The sequence below is a fragment of the Rhinatrema bivittatum genome, chromosome 4 (genome assembly GCF_901001135.1).
Source record: "Rhinatrema bivittatum chromosome 4, aRhiBiv1.1, whole genome shotgun sequence".
Classification (NCBI taxonomy): Eukaryota; Metazoa; Chordata; class Amphibia; order Gymnophiona; family Rhinatrematidae; genus Rhinatrema; species Rhinatrema bivittatum.
In genome coordinates this window covers 483,785,051-483,807,532 of record NC_042618.1, presented here as the reverse complement: position 1 = coordinate 483,807,532, position 22,482 = coordinate 483,785,051, and the positions used below count along the sequence as shown (strand labels likewise).

Sequence of the window (22,482 nt, the reverse complement as noted above, 5' to 3'; positions counted from 1 at the left end):
TAAATGGCCCTCGCTAGGAGAGTGGCCTCCTGTCTCCAGTGAGGCAACCTCAGCCCCTCTGATAGTTGCAGCGCTATTCCTTCTAATCTCTATTGATGGCTTTCTAATCAGCTAAGGCAAAAAAAGCATAATTCAACAGAACTGCAAGCTTTCAATGTTTTAGGAACCTTGAGGGAAGCTCCTTTTACTAGAATAGTACCTTACAGATCTTTACCGAGGTATGTAAAAAAGAGACAGGTGAAGATACAACTTTATCTAAACTTTGGTCCATTTGTGACTGCTCTCAGGAAACTACTTTAGTGCCTGACATCATAAGAAAAGAGTCTAAGCACTAAGAGAATCAATCTCATCTTTATAAAAGTGTAGGCTCATAAAATCCAAAATATTCCTCCATTTTAGAGCAACGATGACATCTCCGCTAAGCCTCACCTACACCCAGCACCTCCCTGGTCAAGTCACCCGCTTTCCCAATGGGCCAACCATGGAGGCGAAGCTTGAAGCAGGACCCTGTTGCAAAGTAGACCGTGTCTCTCCCCTTTCACCAGGCATCTGAATCATATACAAGGCTTGGTGCAGGAGAAAGATATATTCTGGGGAGAATTGCCCTAACTGCACCGGAACCAAAGGAAAGCCCAGGAGAACTTCAGGGACTGAGTTCCCCATATAAATAAAAAAGCCAAGAGCGCATTGCAAATAAGCTACTGTTCTGGCCAAAACTGAGCAGAATAAAGAACGGCTCCAACGTGGGCCCCCGAACCTTCTTCCACCGTGCTGACGCGGTGGTGAGCAGGGAAATGGCCTGGGGGCTGTGTCGTGAGCTTTCACCGCTACCTCCCCAGCCAAAACGCCACAGCAGAAAGAATCCATCGCAGTGACCGCTTCTGCCTAAAAGAGCGCATTAGAGAAAAAACCGTCAGGGGCCTCTGAACTGGCTTCTTCTGAGGCCGACGCAGTTATGAGTAGGAGCAAAGCATTACTTGCAGTCGGGCCCATGCAAGCTATATCGGGAGCTTTACTGCCTCCCCAGCCGAAATGCTGCAGCTCTCGGGGGGGCGCACAAGCTGGCACGCCGGCTCTCACAGCTCATACACTGCTGCTTAAACTATTTTTTTCCAAAGCAGCACAAAGAGGGAGGAGAACAGGAGAGAGTGAGAAAACCCTGCTCTGAGGACTTCAGCAATGAATCACACTGCCACCCCCTTGCAGACTTTATCTACCTCCAAAAGAAATCTAGGATTCTCCTTATAGGGCTCCCTTAAACTGAAAAATATTCCAGAAGCCTGGCCTACAGTCTCCTTAGAAGACTCAGTTAACTGAAAACATTTCAGAAACCTGACCTGCAGTTGGCTTACAAAGAGAAACTTTCAAGGAGAATAAGTAAAACAGCCCTGATATGCTCTACCAGGGAAGGGAAGGCCAGCAAGTTCCAGTAAGTCCTACCACCTTCTAGAGACAGAGAATACGGGCTTTGCCTGGCTTGCATCACAGTAAGTACCAGTGATAATGTTACAGAAACGTTTGTGACCTCTGTCTCCACCTGCTGGTAGGGGGATATAACCCACTTGTTTGGATGGGTGTAGCAGGATGATAAGGAATATATTATTTCTCATCTACAAATAAAACTGAAAGAATGGGCCCGCCTTGTAGTTCAGTGGTAATCCTGGGGCCGGGCCTGGCTCAGTGGCATTTCCAGGACCCGGCTCTATCGCAGTAGCAGTGTTGCACACCATCAGTACCCAGGTCAGAGGTTCTATTTCTGTCATGATATTGGGTTTCATATTAGGAGCTACCACCCAGGAAAAAGATCGAGGCATCACAGTGGATAACACATTGAAATCTCGGCTCAGTGTGCTGCGCAGTCAAAAAGCAAACAGAATGTTGGGAATTATTAGAAAGGGAATGGTGAATAAAACGGAAAATGTCATAATGCCTCTGTATCGCTCCATGGTGAGACCACACTTGAATACTGTGTACAATTCTGGTCGCCGCATCTCAAAAAAGATATAATTGTGATGGAGAAGGTACAGAGAAGGGCTACCAAAATGATAAGGGGAATAAACAGCTCCCCTATGAGGAAAGATAAAGAGGTTAGGACTGTTCAGCTTGGAGAAGAGACGACTGAGGGGGGATATGATAGAGGTGTTTAAAATCATGAGAGGTCTAGAACGGGTAGATGTGAATCGGTTATTTACTCTTTCGGATAATAGAAAGACTAGGGGGCACTCCATGAAGTTAGCATGGGGCACATTTAAAACTAATTGTAGAAAATTCTTTTTTACTCAACGCACAATTAAACTCTGGAATTTGTTGCCAGAGGATGTGGTTAGTGCAGTTAGTATAGCTGTGTTTAAAAAAGGATTGGATAAGTTCTTGGAGGAGAAGTCCATTACCTGCTATTAATTTCACTTAGAGAATAGCCACTGCCATTAGCAATGGTTACATGGAATAGACTTAGTTTTTGGGTAATTGCCAGGTTCTTATGGCCTGGATTGGCCACTGTTGGAAACAGGATGCTGGGCTTGATGGACCCTCGGTCTGACCCAGTATGGCAGCTTCTTATGTTCTTGAAAGATACAGATATGGAAACAAAAATGTTAAAGGGGTTAGAATAGCTGCGTTATGATGAAAGGTTAGGGCTCTTCAGCTTGCAGAAGAGAGGACTGAGCGGGGATATGATAGAGAGACTTATAAAATCTTGAGTGGGTAGAACCTTTCAGCAAATATTAACGCAATGGGAAATGCAACAAAACTAGCAGTTAGCAGTTTTAAAAAGAAATTGAAGAAAATATTTTTCCCTCTCTGCACAATCAAGCTGTGGAAGCTGTTTCCAGAGATATTTAGCATAGCGAGGTTTAAAAGAGGTTTGGAGAAGTTCTTGAAAGAAAAGTCGTGTTTTGATTGAACTTATCTTCCAGCTTTCATGACTGGTCAGGCACTACATTCAGCTATCCCAGAGGACTCACAATCTAAGCCTCTCAGGCTGTTTACCATGCGGTAAACAGGGATATTCTGCTACCAGCACCGCACATATTATAATCAGCTGATTAGCATGTGCATGCATGCTAATTAGCTTATTGCTACCCTAAACCATGCAAATCAAATAATGCAGCTTGCCTCAAAGATCACAAGCTTCCCGGGAAAATCAGGGCATTAACGCATTCTGAGGCCATGTGTTGAAGGGCTGATGGTTCTGAATACCCCTCTCCCCCAAGATGGATAGAAAGCCTCAGGGGCCTCCATTGACCCCCCTGTCCCAACCCCCAACCCCTGCCACCCCTGCAGGTGGCCATAGCAAAACAAAAGGTTAAAATGTTCACCCCTGCCCTAACCCCTCCCCTTCAAGCTAAACCTCAGCCCTTGAGGTCAGGCTGCCCACCCTCCAGACCTCCAGCCCTTACATTTCAGGTTCTGGTGGTGTAGTGGGGTCCAGAGGGCTCCGTAGACTCGGGGCCCTGTGGCAGCCACTATTTTATTATTTTAAAATGGCGTTGGCTGTCTCTATCACGAGAGGGGGTAAAATGTCCATTTTTAAACTGTGAAAAGTGTAGAACAATTTATCTGAAGCCCGGCTGCAAATACATCGATGACGGACTTTGCTGGCTCATTTGGACTTAAGTGGTTTTGAAACGGCAGATTCGTAGCAGTTGTGAGCCTGGGATTTCATTTTTATTCTACCTTTTTATATTTGTTACATTCGGGGCTGTGGGTACCAGAGAATACGCAGAGCCGGGACATTCTCTTTTCAGCCGTTTATTCTTTGTTTTTGTTCTTAAATATATACAGGCCGCAGCACACGGCTAAACATGCGACTGGACGCGCGTCCTTAACACGCAGTGCAAAACGGGGGTTAGCACGCAGCTAATAGCACTCAGCACATGTAAATTCATGTTGATGAGGCTATTACCTATTTCTCCCAATGCGAAAAAAAATGTGTGCCTGACGCGCATATTTTTATCCTCAAAAAGTGTACAGAAAAGCAGAAAATATCCTGGCGATATTGAGTCGGGAAATTGAAAAAGAACCAATAAATGAAAAGGATATTTCAGTATTTGAAGAAACAAGGATCCCAAATTGCCATGCTTCAAAAAACACAGTTAACTGATGTTGAATACCTTACACTTAGAAAAGATTGGGTAGGTCACACAATTCTAAAAGTAGGGGAATCTGTGTCTTAATTCATAAAGTTTCACTATTGGAGGTGACTTTATCCTGCTCTACACAGATGGAAGATTTGTTATTTTGAACTGTATGGTATTTTCAACTTGTTTTATTCTACTTAATCTACAGTTGTTTATAAGTTTACATACCCCTGGCAGAATTTGTAAGATGTGTAGCATTTTAAGACTAATAAGAAGTGGAGACGATGAGCGGTATACAATTAGGTGTGACCATAAGGGAAAGTATAGCGCTATAAGAGTTCATGGATCCTTATCTTGAAAAATTCAGTAAATGAAACTTGAAAATTAATTAAATCAACATATCCTTTGTTTATTAAATGATTGTGGACAGTCCGTGTTGGGGGACCGAAAGTTTTGTCTGCAAGCAATCATTTAATAAACAAAGGATATGTTGATTTAATTAATTTTCAAGTTTCATTTACTGAATTTTTCAAGATATATGTGTATATATACTGTATATATATGTATATATATATGTGTATATATATGTGTATATATACTGTACTATTGTATATAATTAACCTCCTCTTTCTCTTTCTATTTTCCCCCTCCCAGTTATCAGCCCCTGTTAATTGTAACTGCATCTCTTCTTCACGTTTATTTATGTTCTTGGTTGTTTCTTCACACCCCTGTTTCATGTAAACCGGCATGATGTGAATGCTTTCATGAATGCCGGTATAGAAAAACCTTAAATAAATAAATAAATAAATAAATAAGATAAGGATCCAGGAACTCTTAAAGCGCTATACAAGCATTTTAAGAAAACATGAGTGATCAAACAAACACGTCTGTTATTTTTAATGTTTCAAATTAAATTATTATGCATCACAGTACAGCACAATCATTAAACAAACCATAGCAATAAAGGAAACAAAATGGTCCTGTTCAAAAGTTTCATTACCCTTAGTTCTTAATATCGGGAATTGCCCGCTTTTGCATCAGTGACGACTTACAGTCTCTTGTGATAGTTGTGAATGAAGCCTTTTATTTTCTCACATGGTAAAGCTGCCCATTCCTCTTGGCAAAAAGCCTCCAGATCCTGTAAACAGTTTGGTTGTCTAGCATGAGCTGCATGTTTGAGTTCACCCCAAAGTGGCTTAATGATGTTGAGGTCAGGAAACTGTGATGGCCACTTACTTCTTTTGCAACCACTGAAGGGTTGACTTGGCCTTATGTTTTGGATCATTGTCATGTTGGAAAGTCCAGGTTTGCACTATGCTCAACTTCCTGGCTGATGAATGCAAATTCTCCTCCAATATTTTCTGATAAGATGCTGCATTCATCCTTCCACAAATTTTGACTAAATTCAAAACAGCAGAGATCCACCTCTATGTTTCACGGAAAGTATGCTGTGCTTCTCTTCATAGGCTTTGTTGACTCCTCTCCAAACATAGCATTTATGGTTGTGACCATAAAGTTCAATTTTGGTCTCATCACTCCAAATTATTTTATTCCAGAAGATTTGAGGCTCCTCTAGGTTCTATTTGGCATATTGTAAATGGGCTGTTTTGTGGCGTTGGTTCAGAAATGACTTTTTTCTGGCAACTCTACCATATAGTGAGGTGAAAGAGGCTATTTTAGCCAAAAGATATTCATTCAAAAATTGGAAGAAGGATCCATCTGAAGAAAATTGGATAAAGCATAAGCAGTGGCAAGTTAAATGTAAGACATTGATAAGACAGGCTAAGAGAGAATTTGAAATGAAGTTGGCCGTAGAGGCAAAAACTCATAAAAACTTTTTTAATGTATCTGAAGTAGAAAGCCTGTCAGGGAGTCGGTTGGACCATTAGATGATCGAGGGGCACTTAGGGAAGATAAGGCCATTGCGGAAAGACTAAACAACTTCTTTGCTTCGATGTTTACTGAAGAGGATGTTGGGGAGATACGCATTCCTGAGTCTTTTCATGGGTAACGATTCAGATGAACTGAACCAAGTCACGATGAACCTGGAAGATGTGGAGGCAAGATTAACAAACTGAAGAGTAGTAAATCTCCTGGACCGGATGGTATACACCCCAGTTCTGAAGAACTAAAAAATGAAATTTCCAACCTATTAGTACAATTTTGTAACCTATCATTAAAATCATCCATTGCACCTGAAGACTGGAAGGTGGCCAGTGTAACCTTGAAATTTAAAAAGGGCTCCAGAGGTGATCCAGGAAACTATAGATCAGTGAGACTGACTTCAGTGCCAGGAAAAATCATGGAAACTTATATACTTTCATAGAAGTGACAGCAGAAAAGGACCAAATGGTCCATCCAGTCTGCCAGCAAGCTTATAGTAGCTCCAACCATGCCATACAGGTCTCCCCCATAAAGATATCATCAGGCGGTGGCAGCTGCCTTGCAAGTTACCCCCCATATTTATTTTCCCAAACCGTTAAAGTCAGGGCCCTTGTTGGTTTCTGTCTGAGTCCAATTTCCTATTACCTCTTGCCATTGAAGCAGAGAGCAATGTTGCAGTTACATCACAAGTATAAGGCTTAATTGGTTAAAGGTAGTAAGTGCCACGCCAGCAAGTTACCCCATTCGCTTTTTTCCTTGTTTCCATGCAGCCGCGCGCATGTTATAAAATCCAGGGTCGACGCATGCAAGGGGGTGCACAATTGTGCAACTTGCGTGCACCGAGCCGCGCAGCCTGCCTCCGTTCCCTCCGAGGCCGCTCCAAAATCGGAGCGGCCTCGGAGGGAACTTTCCTTCCGCCTTCCCCTACCTAACCCACCTCCCAGCCCTACCTAGAACCCCCCTTACCTTTGTTGAAGAAGTTACGCGCTGGCCAACGGCCAGCCCGCAATCCCGGGTGCAGCGGCAAATGGCTGCTATGCCTGGAGGATCAGGCCCCACCCCTTTTTGCAAGCCCCGGGACATACGTGCGTCCAGGGGCTTGCACACGCCACTGAGCCTATGCAAGATAGGCTCGGCGCGCGCAGGGGAGGCAGGGGTAGGTTTTCGGGGGTTGTGCGTGTATCTTATGCACACAACCCTTTGAAAATCTACCCCATAGCAGAGCTGATACTAAGTGAAATACATTAAACCAGACATGGTCAAGTTCTACACTGACAGCAAAGTAATGTTGGGATGCGTATACAGTCAAACCAGAAGGTTTTCTCTATTTATATATATATATATATATATATAATATGTGCGTGAGCAACAGAGTTGAGCATATCAGGAAGTCACCATGACCAGAGCAGTGATATTATAAGCCCAATGATCAGAACCCAGCAGACAATGCCACAAGATCTGTCTCAGCAGCTCACCTGATGCAGACAACATGGCTAACTGCACCTGAGTTCTTTATAAAGAATATTGATGGATTCCCAGCTGAAATCTTGGATCGGACACTGAAATCCACCCACAGGTAACTGTGCCTGCCACTAATATCATTCCTAAAGTCTAATTGAAATCACACTGATTCAACCATTTTTTCAAAGTGGTTAAGGCTGAGACAAACTATCGCACACTTCATCCACATGTTGTTCTCCTTTCATCAGATAGTACATCAGATGCTTGTTGCCCCTGGCATCTCTGCACAAAGCCACGCACAGTTGATAAGCGCTCTTGTTCAGAGACGTCATCCTGCGTTGTGTATAGCTAGAGACTTACGCTAAAGAAATCAAAACAGCAAAACAAGGAAAAGTGAGATGGAACTCCTTATATCTCATGAAAATACTTGAATATTATGGACCATTGCATATTTTTGAGAGTTCTTTACATAATGTCTGAAGATAGTGGTATTTGCAATACCAAGCAGGGAGTGTTCTGCCTCCACAGTGTATGTATAGGTTTCTTTATTACACTGCCACCCGTAGTCATCTTTAGAGATTGCTTGGTTTAGATTTTTTACAGGGTGCAAGTTTTTATCTTGACTGAGAATTTCTTATTGGTTCTGTTACTGTTTGCTCACTCTTTCTTTCTCTTTTTGTGTCTCTTGCTTCTTCCCATTGGTCCCTTGACCAAAAGCAGCCTGGGACTGACTTCCCGTGGGTTTTTCAGTTGGAAAAAAGCTCTTGGCAAGTTAAGTTCTTCCTAATCCTTCTCTTCAAGTTCCTGGAAGCATTGCGTTTTTCATCTCATCCAATAATATCCATAGCTTATTCTACAGCTGCAGTTGTCTGCCTCTGACAACTGAGCTTTCAGAGATTCTCATCACAGCTGTACCAGGTTCTGTTATATCTGTGCTGCTATCCTGATGCCAAGTAATTCACTGGGAGTGTTAGTGTTCATTAATCAATAAATGTTTGGTATTAAGGACTGAGTTTTCTCTGATACCTGAAGCTGGAAAAGGAGGTTTAGCTGACTGTTAAAAAGGGCTCCAGGGGTGATCTGGGAAACTACGGACTGGTTAGCCTGACTTCAGTGCCAGGAAAAATAGTGGAAAGTGTTCTAAAGATCAAAATCACAGAACATATAGAAAGACATGGTTTAATGGAACAAAGTCAGCATGGATTTACCCAAGGCAAGTCTTGCCTCACAAATCTGCTTCACTTTTTTAAAGAGTTAAGAAACATGTAGATAAAGGTGAACCTGTAGATGTAGTGTATTTAGATTTTCAGAAAGCATTTGACAGAGTTCCTCATGAGAGGCTTCTAGGAAAAGTAAAAAGTCATGGGATAGGAGGCGATGTCCTTTCATGGATTACAAACTGGCTAAAAGACAGGAAACAGAGAGTAGGATTAAATGGGCAATTTTCTCAGTGGAAGAGAGTGGGCAGTGGAGTGCCTCAGGGATCTGTATTGGGACCCGTGCTTTTCAATATATTTATAAATGATCTGGAAATAAATACGACGAGTAAGATGAGGAAAGACCAAAGAGGTTAGGACTTTTCAGCTTGGAGAAGAGATGGCTGAGGGGGGATATGATAGAGATTTTAAAATCATGAGAGGTCTAGAATGGGTAGATGTGAATCGGTTATTTACTCTTTCGGATAGTAGAAAGACTAGGGGGCACTCCATGAAGTTAGCATGTGGCAGATTTAAAACTAATCAGAGAAAGTTCTTTTTCACTCAACGCACAATTAAACTCTGGAATTTGTTGCCAGGCTATGTGGTTAGTGCAGTTAGTATAGCTGTGTTTAAAAATTGGATAAGTTTTGGAGGAGAAGTCCATTACCTGCTATTAATTAAGTTGACTTAGAAAATAGCCACTGCTATTACTAGCAACAGTAACATGGAATAGACTTAGCTTTTGGGTATTTTCCGGGTTCTTATGGCCTGGATTGGCCACTGTTGGAAACAGGATGCTAGGCTTGATGGACCCTCGGTCTGACCCAGTATGGCATGTTCTTATGTTCTTAGTCCTTAGAGGAGAAGTTATTAGTTACGTACCAAAAAAACAAAAAACTGGATAACTCTGTTCTCTCTCTTGAGAAGCAAATGTGTATTGAAAAAGCTAATTTTGCAAGATACCCCAACCGTGCCAATAGAGAAAGATTTTTCACTAGCCAAGCTATATTAAATTCACTGATTCATCAACGTACAAAAAAAGTTTAATGTATTATAAATTTAGATTTTTTCAGTTTGATAATAAAGCAGGTGAAGATGTTGGCATGTATTATAAATCATGGAAGGTTTCTTGTTATATCATCCATTGTACCTGAAGACTAGAAGGTGGCCAATGTAACCCCGATATTTAAAAAGGGCTCCAGGAGTGATCCAGGAAACATAGACCAGTGAGCCTGGCTTCAGTGCCGGGAAAAATCATGGAAACTGTTATAAAGAATAAAATCTCAGAACATTTAGAATGACATGGTTTAATGGGGACACAGCATCGATTTACCCAAGGGAAGTCTCTCCTCACAAATAAACATGTGGACAAAGGTGAACCGGTAGATGTGGTGTATTTAGATTTTCAGAAGACGTTCATCAAAGTCCCTCATGAGAGGCTTCTAAGAAAACTAAAAAGTCATGGGATAGGCGGCGATGTCCTTTTGTGGATTGCAAAGTGGTTAAAAGAAGGAAAACAGAGAGTAGGATTAAATGGTCTGTTTTCACAGTGGAAAAGGTAAACAGTGGAGTGCCTCGGGGATCTGTACTTGGACCGGAGCTTTTTAATATATATATAATGATCTGGAAAGGGATATGACAAGTAATGTGATCAAATTTGCAGATGACACAAAATTATGCAGAGTAGTTAAATCTCAAGCGGATAGTGATTAACTGCAAAAGGACCTTGTGAGGCTAGAAGATTGGGCATCCAAATGGCAGATGAAATTTAATGTGGACAAGTGTAAAGTGATGCATATAGGGAAAAATAACCCTTGCTATAGTTACACAATGTTAGGTTCCATAAGAACATACGATACGCAATACTGGGTCAGACCAAGGGTCCATTAAGCCCAGTATCCTGTTTCCAACTGTGGCCAAACCAAGTCACAAGTACCTGGCAAGTAACCAAATATTAAATAGATCTTAAGCTACTATTCTTTATTGATTAATTTCAGTTTATGGATTTTTCCTCAAGGAACTTATCCAAACCTTTTTTAAACCCAGTTACACTAACTGCCATAACCAGTTAGGAGTTACCACCCAGGAAAGAGATCTAGGCATCATAGTGGATAACACATTGAAATCATCGGCTCAGTGTACTGTGGTGGTTAAAAAAGCAAACAGAATGTTAGGAATTATTAGGAAGGGAATGGCAAATAAAATGGTGAATGTCATAATGCCTCTGTATCCATACATGGTGAGACCACACCTTGAATGCTGTGTGCAGTTCTGGTCGCCGCATCTCGAAAAAGATATAATTGCACTGGAGAAAGTACAGAGAAGGGCAATTAAAATGATAAAGGGCATGGAACGGCTCCCTTATGAGGAAAAGCTAAAGAGGTTAGGGCTATTCAGCTTGGAGAAGAGACGGCTGAGGGGGATATGATAGAGGTCTACACAATCATGAATGGATTTGAACAGGTAAATGTAAATTGGTTATTTACTCTCTCAGACAATAAAGGACTAGGGGTACTCCATGAAGTTAGCAAGTAGCTCATTTAAAACAAATCATAGAAAATAATTTTTCACTCAGTGCATATTTAAGCTCTAGAATTATTGCCAGAGGATATGGTTATGGCAGTTACTATAACAGGTTTTTTAAAAAGTTTGGTTTAAGTTCCTAGAGAAGTCTATAAACTGCTATTAATCAATAAGGAATAGGAGCTTGGGATCTATTTAATGTTTGGGTACTTACCAGTTATTTGTGACTTGGATTGGCCACTGTTGGAAACAGGATGCTGGGGTTGATGGTCCCTTGGTCTGACCCAGTATGGCATGTCTTATGTTCTTATATTATTTTCGTGAGAGATGAGTCTGGGAAACTTATTAACTCCACTTTGGATATTGCATCTCTTTTTGCATGATGTTACAAACAGCTATATTCCTTTAATTCAACTTCTATACCTCCTATACAGCTTTATGTCTCATCAATCCACCTACCCATTGTGTCTCCACAATAGATAGTGTTTTTAAATGAGCGTCTTAAACTCACTGAGATCATGGGAGTTCTTGCTCACATGAAATTGAATAAAGCCCTGGGACCAGGCGGATTAACCACAGAATTTTATAAAATTCTTATTCACACTATAGTTGAACCATTATTATTATATTATCAGGATTTAGTTACTGCTGGCAAGTTTAGGCATGGTGTTAATAAAGCTATTATTACTGTTAATCCAAAATCGGGTAAAATCCCTTTGCAAACTCAGTCTTATAGACCAATTTGTTTGTTGAATCTAGACATGAAAAATCTAGCGAAAATAATAGCCAATAGATTGTCTCGTATCCTTCCTTATTTTATTCATGATTTCCCAAGTGGGATTTGTTAAAGAATATCCATAAAATTATAGCATCCATTAAAAAATCTTGGAATATGCAATGGGAATCTTTATTAATAGCTTTGATGCTGAAAAGGCATTTGATAAATTTAATTTGGATGTTTAATTCATGGTGTTAGGCCAATATGGGATTACAGATTTTTTCACTCGAGTAGTTTAGACTTTATATTCTTCCCCTGTTGGAGTGGTCTCTGTTAACGGATGCTCTCAGAACAATTCCCACTTAGTAGAGGGCACCAGACAGGGTGTCCCCTTTCTCCATTATTGTTTTCACTGTGTTTAGATCCTTTATACGTTCTATTCAAAATAATCAAGATATTCCAGGTATCCCCCTGGGAACGTTGGTCTTTAAAACAGCAGCTTTGAGGATAACCTTCTATTGCATATTCTGCATCACACTCAGGTTTTACGATTGTTTTCTGAATTTTGGAAATATGGGAATGTTTCAGGTCTTACTTTAAACCTAGATAAATGTGAAGAATGTCTGCTGGATCCTTTACTCCTCTGCAGTGGAGGGGATCTTTTCCTCTAAAATGGCCAACTGATTCCTTTAAATATTTAGATGTATTTCTAGCTAATAATCCTACTACCATTTTGGATATGAATTACGGGGATACCCTGAAGATTTGGCTTTCTTTCCCTATTTCTTTGGTGAGCAAAATACGTCTTTCTAAGATGATTTTGCTTCCAGAGTGGCTGTATGTTTTTTCTATGGCACCTGTTTTTCTTTCCTGCACCACTGAACGTTTTCTTTTTAAATTATTCAGACACTACCTTTGACCAACAGGGAAACCCCATATTGCAATGACTACTCTTCAAAACCCTGGTCCCAAGGGGGTTTGGGGTTTCCAAATTTGAAATGTTATAATGGAGCTGCTCTTTTTAGACATGTTGAGGACTGGCTAATGTTTTCTTCTTCTTTATTATTATTATATACTCCAGTCTCTGTAGAATCTACTTTGGAGAAACCCATCTCTTTACGTTTGGCTTTACATGGGTTCCTTTCGAAAGAAGCTATAAATAGTACTTTCATCTTTCCTCTTCTTAAACATGGCAATGGCTTTGATCTCATTTACATCTTAAATATCTTTTCTCCTTTTTTAGGTAATTTGAGTTTTTTGCCAGGATTGCAACAAAAGGTTTTTGCACTATGGGCTATTGAAGCCATATTGATTCTAGCTCACTGATAAGATTTGTTCATTCGATTTCCTTCAAAATGAGATGTGAATGTTTGTTTTGGGATATTTACATGGCAGACCTTATATACAGAGTATACCTTCTGCGGCATTGCTGTTTAATCACTGGAAGTTATTGTTGGATTTGTTTGATGTTTCAGACCCCTCAAGACCCACGTTACCAGGTCTTTATAAATTTATACAACGTGCAGAGACTCAGTTTGATTTCAATCTTTGTTGCATTCCTGGCAACAGGACCTGCAATTTACAATATCATTAAAGACATTTATTTCCTGTTTCTCTTCTGTTACCTCTTTGTCTGTGAATGTCAGACTACGTGAAACCCAATATACATTTCTTATCAGGTTCTATATCTCTCAACATAGGGCTTTTCGGGCCCATTTAACAGATAACGATTAATGTTTAAAATGTGCTGCTCTTTCAGGACCGTTAGGTCACATGTGTTGGTCCTGTACTGTTACACAACATTTCTGGTCTCATATTTGTACATATATGATGAATATAGTCGGCTTCACGGTACCCAAGGATCCAGCTTTAGTTCTATTTGATGAGTTCTCCTCCAGTCCTTTCTGTAACAAATATATGAAACAATGGATTAGAAAGGGCTTTTTACTAGGGAAAAAGACTATTCTGTCTTTTTGGAGAGTAGAACATGCCTATAGTTATACTTACTGGAGAAATGCCATGTTTTCATTAGTATTAATAGAGAAATTAAATGTTGAAAAGTTGTCATCCCGTCACAAAGCTGAAGTTTTGCATATTAGGCTCCCGTATCTCAACATCCTCTCTCCTCGAGCTAGGAGCCAAGTGTTAATGATTTGACTTAATTGTTTGGATTATCTCTCAGATCCCAGTCATATTATAATGTACACTAGCCGTTAAGCCCGTAACAACGGGCTTGGTCCGTTTCCTTCCCACTCCCTCCCCCTCATTCTCTCTCCTCTCCTCCCTCCCCCCCTCTCCCTCTCACCCCCTCCCTTTCTCACCTCCCTCCCACACCTCCCTCCCTCACCTCCCTCTCTCACACCTCCCTCCCCCTCTCTCTCTCTCTCTCTCACACCTCCCTCCCCCTCTCTCACCTCCCTCTCTCACACCTCCCTCTCTCACACCTCCCTCCCCCTCTCTCTCACCTTCCCTCTCTCTCCCCTTCCCCTCCCTCTCCTCAGTCACTCCCCCTCTCTCACTCCCCTCCCCTTTAAGATCATCCACAACTGGCAGCTCTCGGGGGGGGGGGTCCCTCCCGCGCGCGGCGCCGCTGCTCCTCCCTGCTCCTGCTCCTCCCTCCTGCTTCGCGGCCGCCGCCGCTCCTGCGGCCCCTCCGCCATTTTTTTTTTCGGGCACGCACGGCTCTGACCGACGTGCTTGCCCGCACATGCGCGGTAGAGCTGCTCTCTACTGCGCATTTGCGGGCCGTCGGTCAGAGCCCATTTATAAGGTAGATTCTCTCAGAGTACTATATGGGGGGTGGGACTGGGAGGGTGTTGTATTAGTTTCCGTTTTTTATTCTTTTTGGTTGTTGATTCTTGTTGATTTATGTTGTAAAATGTTATAACTATGATCTGATTTGGTATAAGATGTTAAGAGTCAATCACTTCATGCTTTTTGTTCATTTTATCTTTTTCAATAAACTTAATTGAACATAGCCACTAACCCCCAAAGTTAGCCAGCTAGACCCTTTTGAAAACCTGTCTTCATATCTCTTTTCCTTTTCTTTTCTCATCTTAGTTGGAGAATAGCTCAGCATGTGCAGGATATAAATAATTTTAAATAAATAAATCATCATCTTTGGAACATCCACTTTGTATCTCAAGACTATCAAGTCACTCTCAATCTTCCCTAGATTAAATAAACTCAGCTCCCTCATCTAAACTTCATAGGTCACATTATTTTAGATTATTTAACTTTGGAATTGATTTTCTTTCATTTCTTTACAAAACAATCTAGACCCAACAGCTCTGTTAATATATCAAGAATAGCCTGTCCTGTTTCATATTCGGCAATGGTGAGCAGGCCATGGCAACCCAACAATTCTCGTTAATCAACTTAAAGGTAGTAGTACCTAGAAGATGAAATGCTATGAAGTATTTGAAATAATGCAAATTAGTATATTTGATTTTCACATTTCTGATAAGGCCCCTCCTTTAAATTAAAAGTATTAGTGCCATAGTTAAAATAGTTAAATCAGTACTGAAAATAATCTGCCATCTTTTTGTGATTCATATTTTGTTCCTAAGATAATTAGTGATTGAACTTTCTGAAAGCTCTTTCTTCTTAGCCTTGCGAAGTAAATCCAAATATTTTTGTGCTAGTCTTATCTGAACCACATACTGTAGCTATCGCATTGCTTTATACAAAGTATGAACATAGCTGAGACATCTGAATTATGGATGCAGAGGAAACATTATCCACAGCCCCAGAGAAAATAGCAAGGAGTTTCAGTGCCTAAACTTCATGACCATTAATTTCAGTTCGAATTTCTAAAGATACTTGGATTTAATACTTTGCCTTACAGAAATTCCTTTTTCTTGCAGTATTTGGGCTCTATGCTGGTTAAAGATTTAAGAGGAACAGAGTCCACCCAGGATGCTTGCTCAAAGATGAGGGTAAGTTTATCAGGGTAGAGTATGCCCAATGTGTGTGTCTGTATGTCTGTCTGTGTATGTTTAATATTACCTGTTAATGGAGGTAAATATCAATTTATGTACATAAATTGACTCAATTGAAAATTGCCCTTCCTCAGTACGGCAAGAAGTCCACTCAGTTTCCACAGTGCGCACATGTTTAGCTATGTTCAGAGGCATCCTGGTGGCATGTTTAAGTTGGAAGAGGAAAGGTGCATGTGAGGTTGCCATACAGTCTGCTAGCCAATTAAGAACATAAGTTCCAGGCTGGGTCAGACCAAGGTCCATCGAGCCCAGCATCCTGTGTCCAACAGCAACCAGTCCGGGCCACAAGTACTTGGCAGATCCCCCAATAGTTGATCTATTTCCTGAATCTCACTCTTGGGGATAAGCAAGGACTTTCCAAGACTACCTGGCTAATAACTGATAACTGTTTATGGACTTTTCCTTAAGGAACTTGTCTAATCTTCTTTTGGACTCTACTATGTCAGTTGCCTTGACCACATCCTCCTGCAACAGATTCCATAGCTTAATTGTGTGCTGAGTGAAAAAATACTTCTTATGATTTGTTTTAAACCTGTTGCGAGTTTCATGGAGTGACCTCTAGTTTTAGTGTTGTTTGAAAGGGTAAATAACTGTTCCTGTTCCACACCATTCATGATTTTAAATTTCAATCATATCCCCTCTCAGTTGTCTCTTTTCCATTTCTCCATAAGGGAGCTTTTCCAACTCTTTGGCATTTTTGTCACCCTTCTCTGTACCTTTTCTATGTCTTTTATGAGGTGGGGTATTAGACAATGTACGTTTCGCTACTGTTATGCCTAGTCCATTAGGACTGTAAGAGACAAATAGTTGCAAAGACTGATAAGGTTCAGTTCTTCTTTTATAGTTGGAAGCCAAGGCTCTTTTACAGTCCATGTATAAAGGGATTTTTCTTCTTCAAGCTCGTGTGGCCTTGGGAAGAACATAGGTAACACAATGGCTTGATTAATATGGAAAGATGGTACTACTTTTGATAGAATCTTTGGGTGGGTGCAGAACTGTATATAAGGGGAATAATGAACCAAAGCCTGAGGTTCGCTACCTCTTCTGGCTGATGTGACTGCTACAAGGAAGATTACTTTCTATGTTAAAATCCTGAGAAAAGCCAACTGCAATGTTTCAAATGGCAGCTTCATCACTGGTGCCAGAACCATGTTTATGTCCTATGGAACAGGTAGGTTTACAATTGGAGATTTAGTGTACCATAAGTCTTTCATGAACACATAATAATGGAGGAGTGGATATTGGCTTACTTTAGACTTGGATATGGTAAGGGCCAATTGCACTGAGATGAACTATCACTGATGAGGTACCAAGACTTGAAGAAGAAAGAGAAAACAGATAGTTCAGTAAACTTCGGGTTTGCATGCAAATGGATCCACAGAACTTGTTGACACTATGTGGAGATCTTTCTATTAAAAAATCCATAGGCTCTTTTTATTCATGGTTTTCTGGCAGACACTAATATGTCCTCAATCTACTTGAGTAAATACAATTCAGCAATTATTGAGCACACACCATCCAACCCATCAAGTTGAGGGATGGAAGGTTCAGATAATATAGACGCTCTCTTTTCAAGTTAATAAGGATGGATCTGAGCTGAAAGGGATCGAAGGAATCTTGGACAGCTATACCAGACTTATGTGGGCCACACTGGAGCTATAAGGATCCAGTTGGCCTCAGTCTTTAAGCACGTTTTGCCACCATTCTGGCTATCAGAGGAACTGATGGAAAAGTGTACATGAGATTTGCTTCCAGTCAAGCAGAAAGCGTCCTGAGTGGATCTGAGTTTACTGAGAAGAATGGAGCAAAATCTATCCAGTTTTCTGCTTGTGCTGATGCAGAGAGGTTGATTGCTGGATGATCTCATAGACTGGCAGTCTGTTGGCTGTTGATTATTGCAGAGACCATCATGTGAATGAAAAACTCTGCTGAGGCAAACTGCTAGCGTGTTGGAGATCCCTGAAGGGAGGTCGCTTGCAGGACAACTTGATGTTTGAATGGTCCAGTTCCCATATCTTTATTTCCTCTTTCAGAGTCCATGAGCCTGTGCTTTCCTGCTTCCTCACACAGAACCACGGCTACTAGGTTGGCAGTTTGAATGGGATGTTTTTCCTTTGGAAAAGATAAGTGATAAAGTTTTTAGAGCATACCTGATTTCTCACAGTTCTAGGAGGGTTGATTTCAAAATTATTCTCTATGAACAACCATGTTCCTTGAATTCAAAAGGACCCATGGGGCTCCTCACCCTTTGTGAAGAAATCTGTCATCAATGTTACTTGTTGAGGAAGCAGGTGGAGTGATGCTCCTTTCTGAGGTGAAGGGGGTCTAGCCACAAGCATAGTACCTGCTTCATTCTTATGAAATTTCCACTTTGGTATCAGTAATGGAGTTAGTTGGTCCTGTTGGGACCAGAGACCTCACTGCAGGAGTCATATATGAAGGGGGGTTTGTGAAAACTACATGAACTACTGCTACCATTTGACTCAGAATGTCTAGTACTTCCCTGGCCATTGAGTGATCTGTATCCAACAGTCTGTACACAAGGGACCTGAGAATATTTTCTCGATCCAAGGGGAAGGAAAGCTTTGTCTTGCAGAGAATCTATGCATGCTCCAATTAATTTGATTTTCTAGGAAGGAGTTAGTCGATATCTTGAAGTTCACCAGAAAACCTAATAACTGTAGATATTGCATTGACTTTTGTAAGGAAGTTAGTACACCTTCTCAAGAGATCTCCATCAAAAGCCAGTCATCTGGTTAAAGAAAAGCTCAGGTGTCTGTCATTAGAGATACACTGCTACTACAGCCAGACACTTGGTGAAAACCCTTGGTGCCAGTGATAGGCTGAAGAAGATTACTCTGTACTGCTAGTGGGAAGAGTCCTAAAACTCATCCAAGCAGCAGCATTCATTGATATCTGCAATGTTAAAGGCAGTAACTGCCCCTGCATGGAAGTGCGTTACACCTAAGTCATCATGGGTTTACCCCATTTTGTTTCATTTCCATCCTGCACAGTGTTTCTCCTTCCATCACCCTACTCGTCTTCACCCGCCTCTTCCAGGACAGCCTTCTGTGTAAAGAAATATTTCCCCCTGGGGTTTCATATCATGAACTCCTAATTCTGCAGTTTCCAGTGGAAAAAGGTTTCTTTGTGCATCATTGAACCTTCCAGGTCTCTGAAGGTCTGTATCATTTCTCCCCTGCTCCTCCTCTCCCCTGGGTGTACATATTCAGGTCCTTCAATCTCATCTCGAATGGCAAGCGTAACTCTGGCGCACCATCTCCCGACCCGGGGGCTGGTCTGGAGGCCTCAGCCGTGCCCCCCCGACACGCCCCCGGGAACGTCCCGATCGTTGTGCCGCCCACTCGACGCCCCCCTAGCGAAGCCCCGGGACTTACGCGCGTCCCGGGACTTGTGCGCGCCGCCGAGCCTATGCAAAATAGGCTCGGCACGCGCAGGGGGGTTTTAAAAGGGTTATGCGCGTGCCTTATGCACGTAACCCTTTTAAAATCCGGCCCATAATGTCTTAAAATAAAAACAAAATAATAAGATAGTTAAAGTATTAAAAATGTAAACATTTAAAGATTCAAAAAGTTAAGAACAACAATAAGATAAATAAATATTAAATACTAAAAGGGTATAAAATCATTAAAATTCTTGGAAGGCCTATTGGAATAGCCAAGATTTTACACCCTTTCTAAATACTTCAGTCTGATTCCATCCGCAAGTCTTGTGGTAGAGAGTTCCACAGTTGGGGCCCAGCAATGGAGATCACCCTTTCTCGCACATTATTGAGAAGTGCAATTTTGGGAGATGGAAATAGGCAGCACCCCCCGTACCAGCTGATGTTGTGATTCTTGAGGGAATATGAAAATGTAAAGCTGAGGTTAGCCATTCGATCTTTTCATTATACAGTGTTTTATGAATTAGGGATACAACTTTGTGTTGTGCTCTGTATTTGACAGGCAACCAATGAAGGTTCTTTAGTATTGGCGTGATATGATCAGACCTTCTAGTCCCGGTTAAAAGTAGCCGCGGAGGTCTTATAAAATTAGCTGGTAGGCTTAAAAACATCGAATTACAGTAATCTAACTTAGATAAAACAAGAGCTTGTAAAACAGTTCTGAAATCTTTTGGATATAAAGGCGGCTTCAATCTTTTAAGAACATTCAGTTTAAAATAACCATCCTTAATGATTTTTTTGACCCATACTTTTAGATTGACTTCACAATCCAGACAAATCCCAAGATCTTGGACCTCAAATAAGATAGGATAATTTTTAGCAGCTCCAGAATTTCTTGTTCTTTTATTTGGCTTAATTTAGGAGAAATGATTAATATTTCAGTCTTTTTCAAATTAAGGGAAAGATTAATTTGGGTTAGTACTTTACTAATAGCAGATTGATATATGTCCCAAAGGTCAGGTGTTAAGTCAATTGATTTTTCGATCGGGATTAAAATTTGAACATCATCTGCGTATTTTCTGCGTATATCATGACTTTTTATGTTTATTCAAACTCAAAGACTTGGCTTGTTCTACCAAAGGGGGAGATATTTTGAAGGAGCTGCTACTTAATTCCCTACCTGGGGAGACAGATGAAGCTTGAAAGAGGATTGAATGCGGCTTCTGAAAGACTTATAAAGTTCCTCCATTTTCCAGGCCCTCAACTTCTGGAGAGATGGGGACAAGTGGTCAAAATGGTAAGTTGGCCTGATCATGGTTTGGTCCAAGGCCACTAACAGACATTTTTCTATCACATATACTGTCTTTAAAGCTGCTCATAATGGGCTTTTTCTTAGCAGACATACTGAAGAAAAAAAATCATCTTTTTTTTTTTTTTTTTAATTAGCACTGAATCATTTTTTTAGGGGCTGCTGAGGCAACAAGACAACTTTGAAGAAAAAGATATTAAGAATTTTAGAGAAAATTGATAGGGTACACATCCATGCTGGTGCTCAGGTGAAAAAAGACTGAAGGGGCTCATGAGGCAATGCCTGTGCAGGAATTCCCACACATGCTCAGTAGAACAAAAGTTCTGTAAGCTTAGAAAGAAGGGCCCATTTGGTAGCACCAGATAATTTCACACAGATGTCATGGCTAATTCAGCCCTTAGTGTTGACAGAAAAAAGTTGAACCAGGGCTTAATTTGTAGACAAAAAGAGGAATTGTGGAGGGGTTTGAGATGGGCGGGGCCAGGTGTGAGCTCTCGCTCTCTCACACATATTCCCAAACACATCCTTCACACTCTTAACATGCTGGATGAACACTGTTAGGTGAAGGACAGCTGGGGATTGGGAATGCAGGATCACTGGGGTAAGGAGGAGAAGATGGATTCTAACCCCCTCCTCCTCTTTGCCCTGGTGATCCTGATCCTCCGACCCGAGCCTCACCATAAATTACCCAGTGGTCCTAAAGCCCCTAAACTAATCCCTAGCTCCGGTGATCCTCAAGCTCCACTCCTCTCCCTGGGAAATCACCCTCTCCAGCAACTCTCCTCCCCCTCCTGGGCCAGTAAAGGTCAGGCCTCCCTGGCTGAGCTCTGCTTTAGGGGGCGGGAGAAGACAGGTGAGCACTGTCCACTGTCCTCAGTCTCCTGGGAAAGGGCTGTGAGGCCTGGAATTGAAAGGATGACCTGCTTGTTGCCTCCTTGGGAGTGAAAGGAAGGGAGCAACACCACATGCTCTCCTCACTCATGCTCTCCTCACCTCACCACACCCAAGCCTTTCTCCACCCCCTCCAATCACTTCACCTGCAGACTGCCCCTCACTCTGATCATCTCACATCTCGTAGTTCCTCCAATCCCCTCTCTTACACCCCGCACCCGCAGCTCCTGTGATCTCTTAACTCTCTTTTTCTCCCTCTTCCCCACATAACTCTCAGCCTTTTTTATCTCTTCATTCGCTCTTTTGCCCTCCCACACCCCTTCCTCTCCCTCCGATCCCTTCACTTGCTCCTGCCCCTCCCCTCCCCCACATCCCCTCATTAACTCTCTTGGCCCTTTCACCCTCACCAGTGTGGTCACCAGCGGCAGAGGTGGCAGGGCCTGGGGAGCAGAGCAAGAAGCCATCGCACCCAGGAGTGGTGGAAGCAGTGGGGCTGACAGGCATTCACCCCTTGTCTTTTTTTCACCTTGGCTGTGGTCCCTCACAGCCTCCCAAATTGTGCTGGGAGATTGCACAAAATGACCAAGGGGGAGCAGCTTCAGTTCTCTGTGATCTTCTCTGCTTCCTCCCAGGGCTGGGGGGCCATAAGGGATCCATGCATCTTCTGGCCCTGCTCCGCTTTCTCGGGTCCCAGAAAAATAGTGGCAGAACACCATTCTGGGTTGTTCTACCAGAAATTAAGCCCTCGGTAATGGACACAAAAAAGGGTTTGAATCAGCACAAGTTTGAAAGCTGTGAGCAGTAGCTCCATTCATCAAGGCCAGGGCTGAAGCTTTAACCATTGGCATTAAGAACATAAGAACATAAGAAAATGCCATACTGGGTCAGACCAAGGGTCCATCAAGCCCAGCATCCTGTTTCCAACAGTGGCCAATCCAGGCCATAAGAACCTGGCAAGTACCCAAAAACTAAGTCTATTCCATGTAACCATTGCTAATGGCAGTGGCTATTCTC

The 22,482-nt window shown here is 41.8% G+C and overlaps 1 protein-coding gene across 1 annotated transcript in view; it reads left to right on the top strand.

Moving 5' to 3' along the window:
- ANKS1B (ankyrin repeat and sterile alpha motif domain containing 1B) overlaps positions 1 to 22,482 on the top strand; it is a 591,267-nt gene that overhangs the window by 529,020 nt on the left and 39,765 nt on the right. The window contains exon 22 of the mRNA XM_029597376.1: positions 8,003 to 8,010. Coding sequence (XP_029453236.1) covers positions 8,003 to 8,010 — 8 coding nt within the window. The remainder of the gene's footprint in view (positions 1 to 8,002; positions 8,011 to 22,482) is intronic.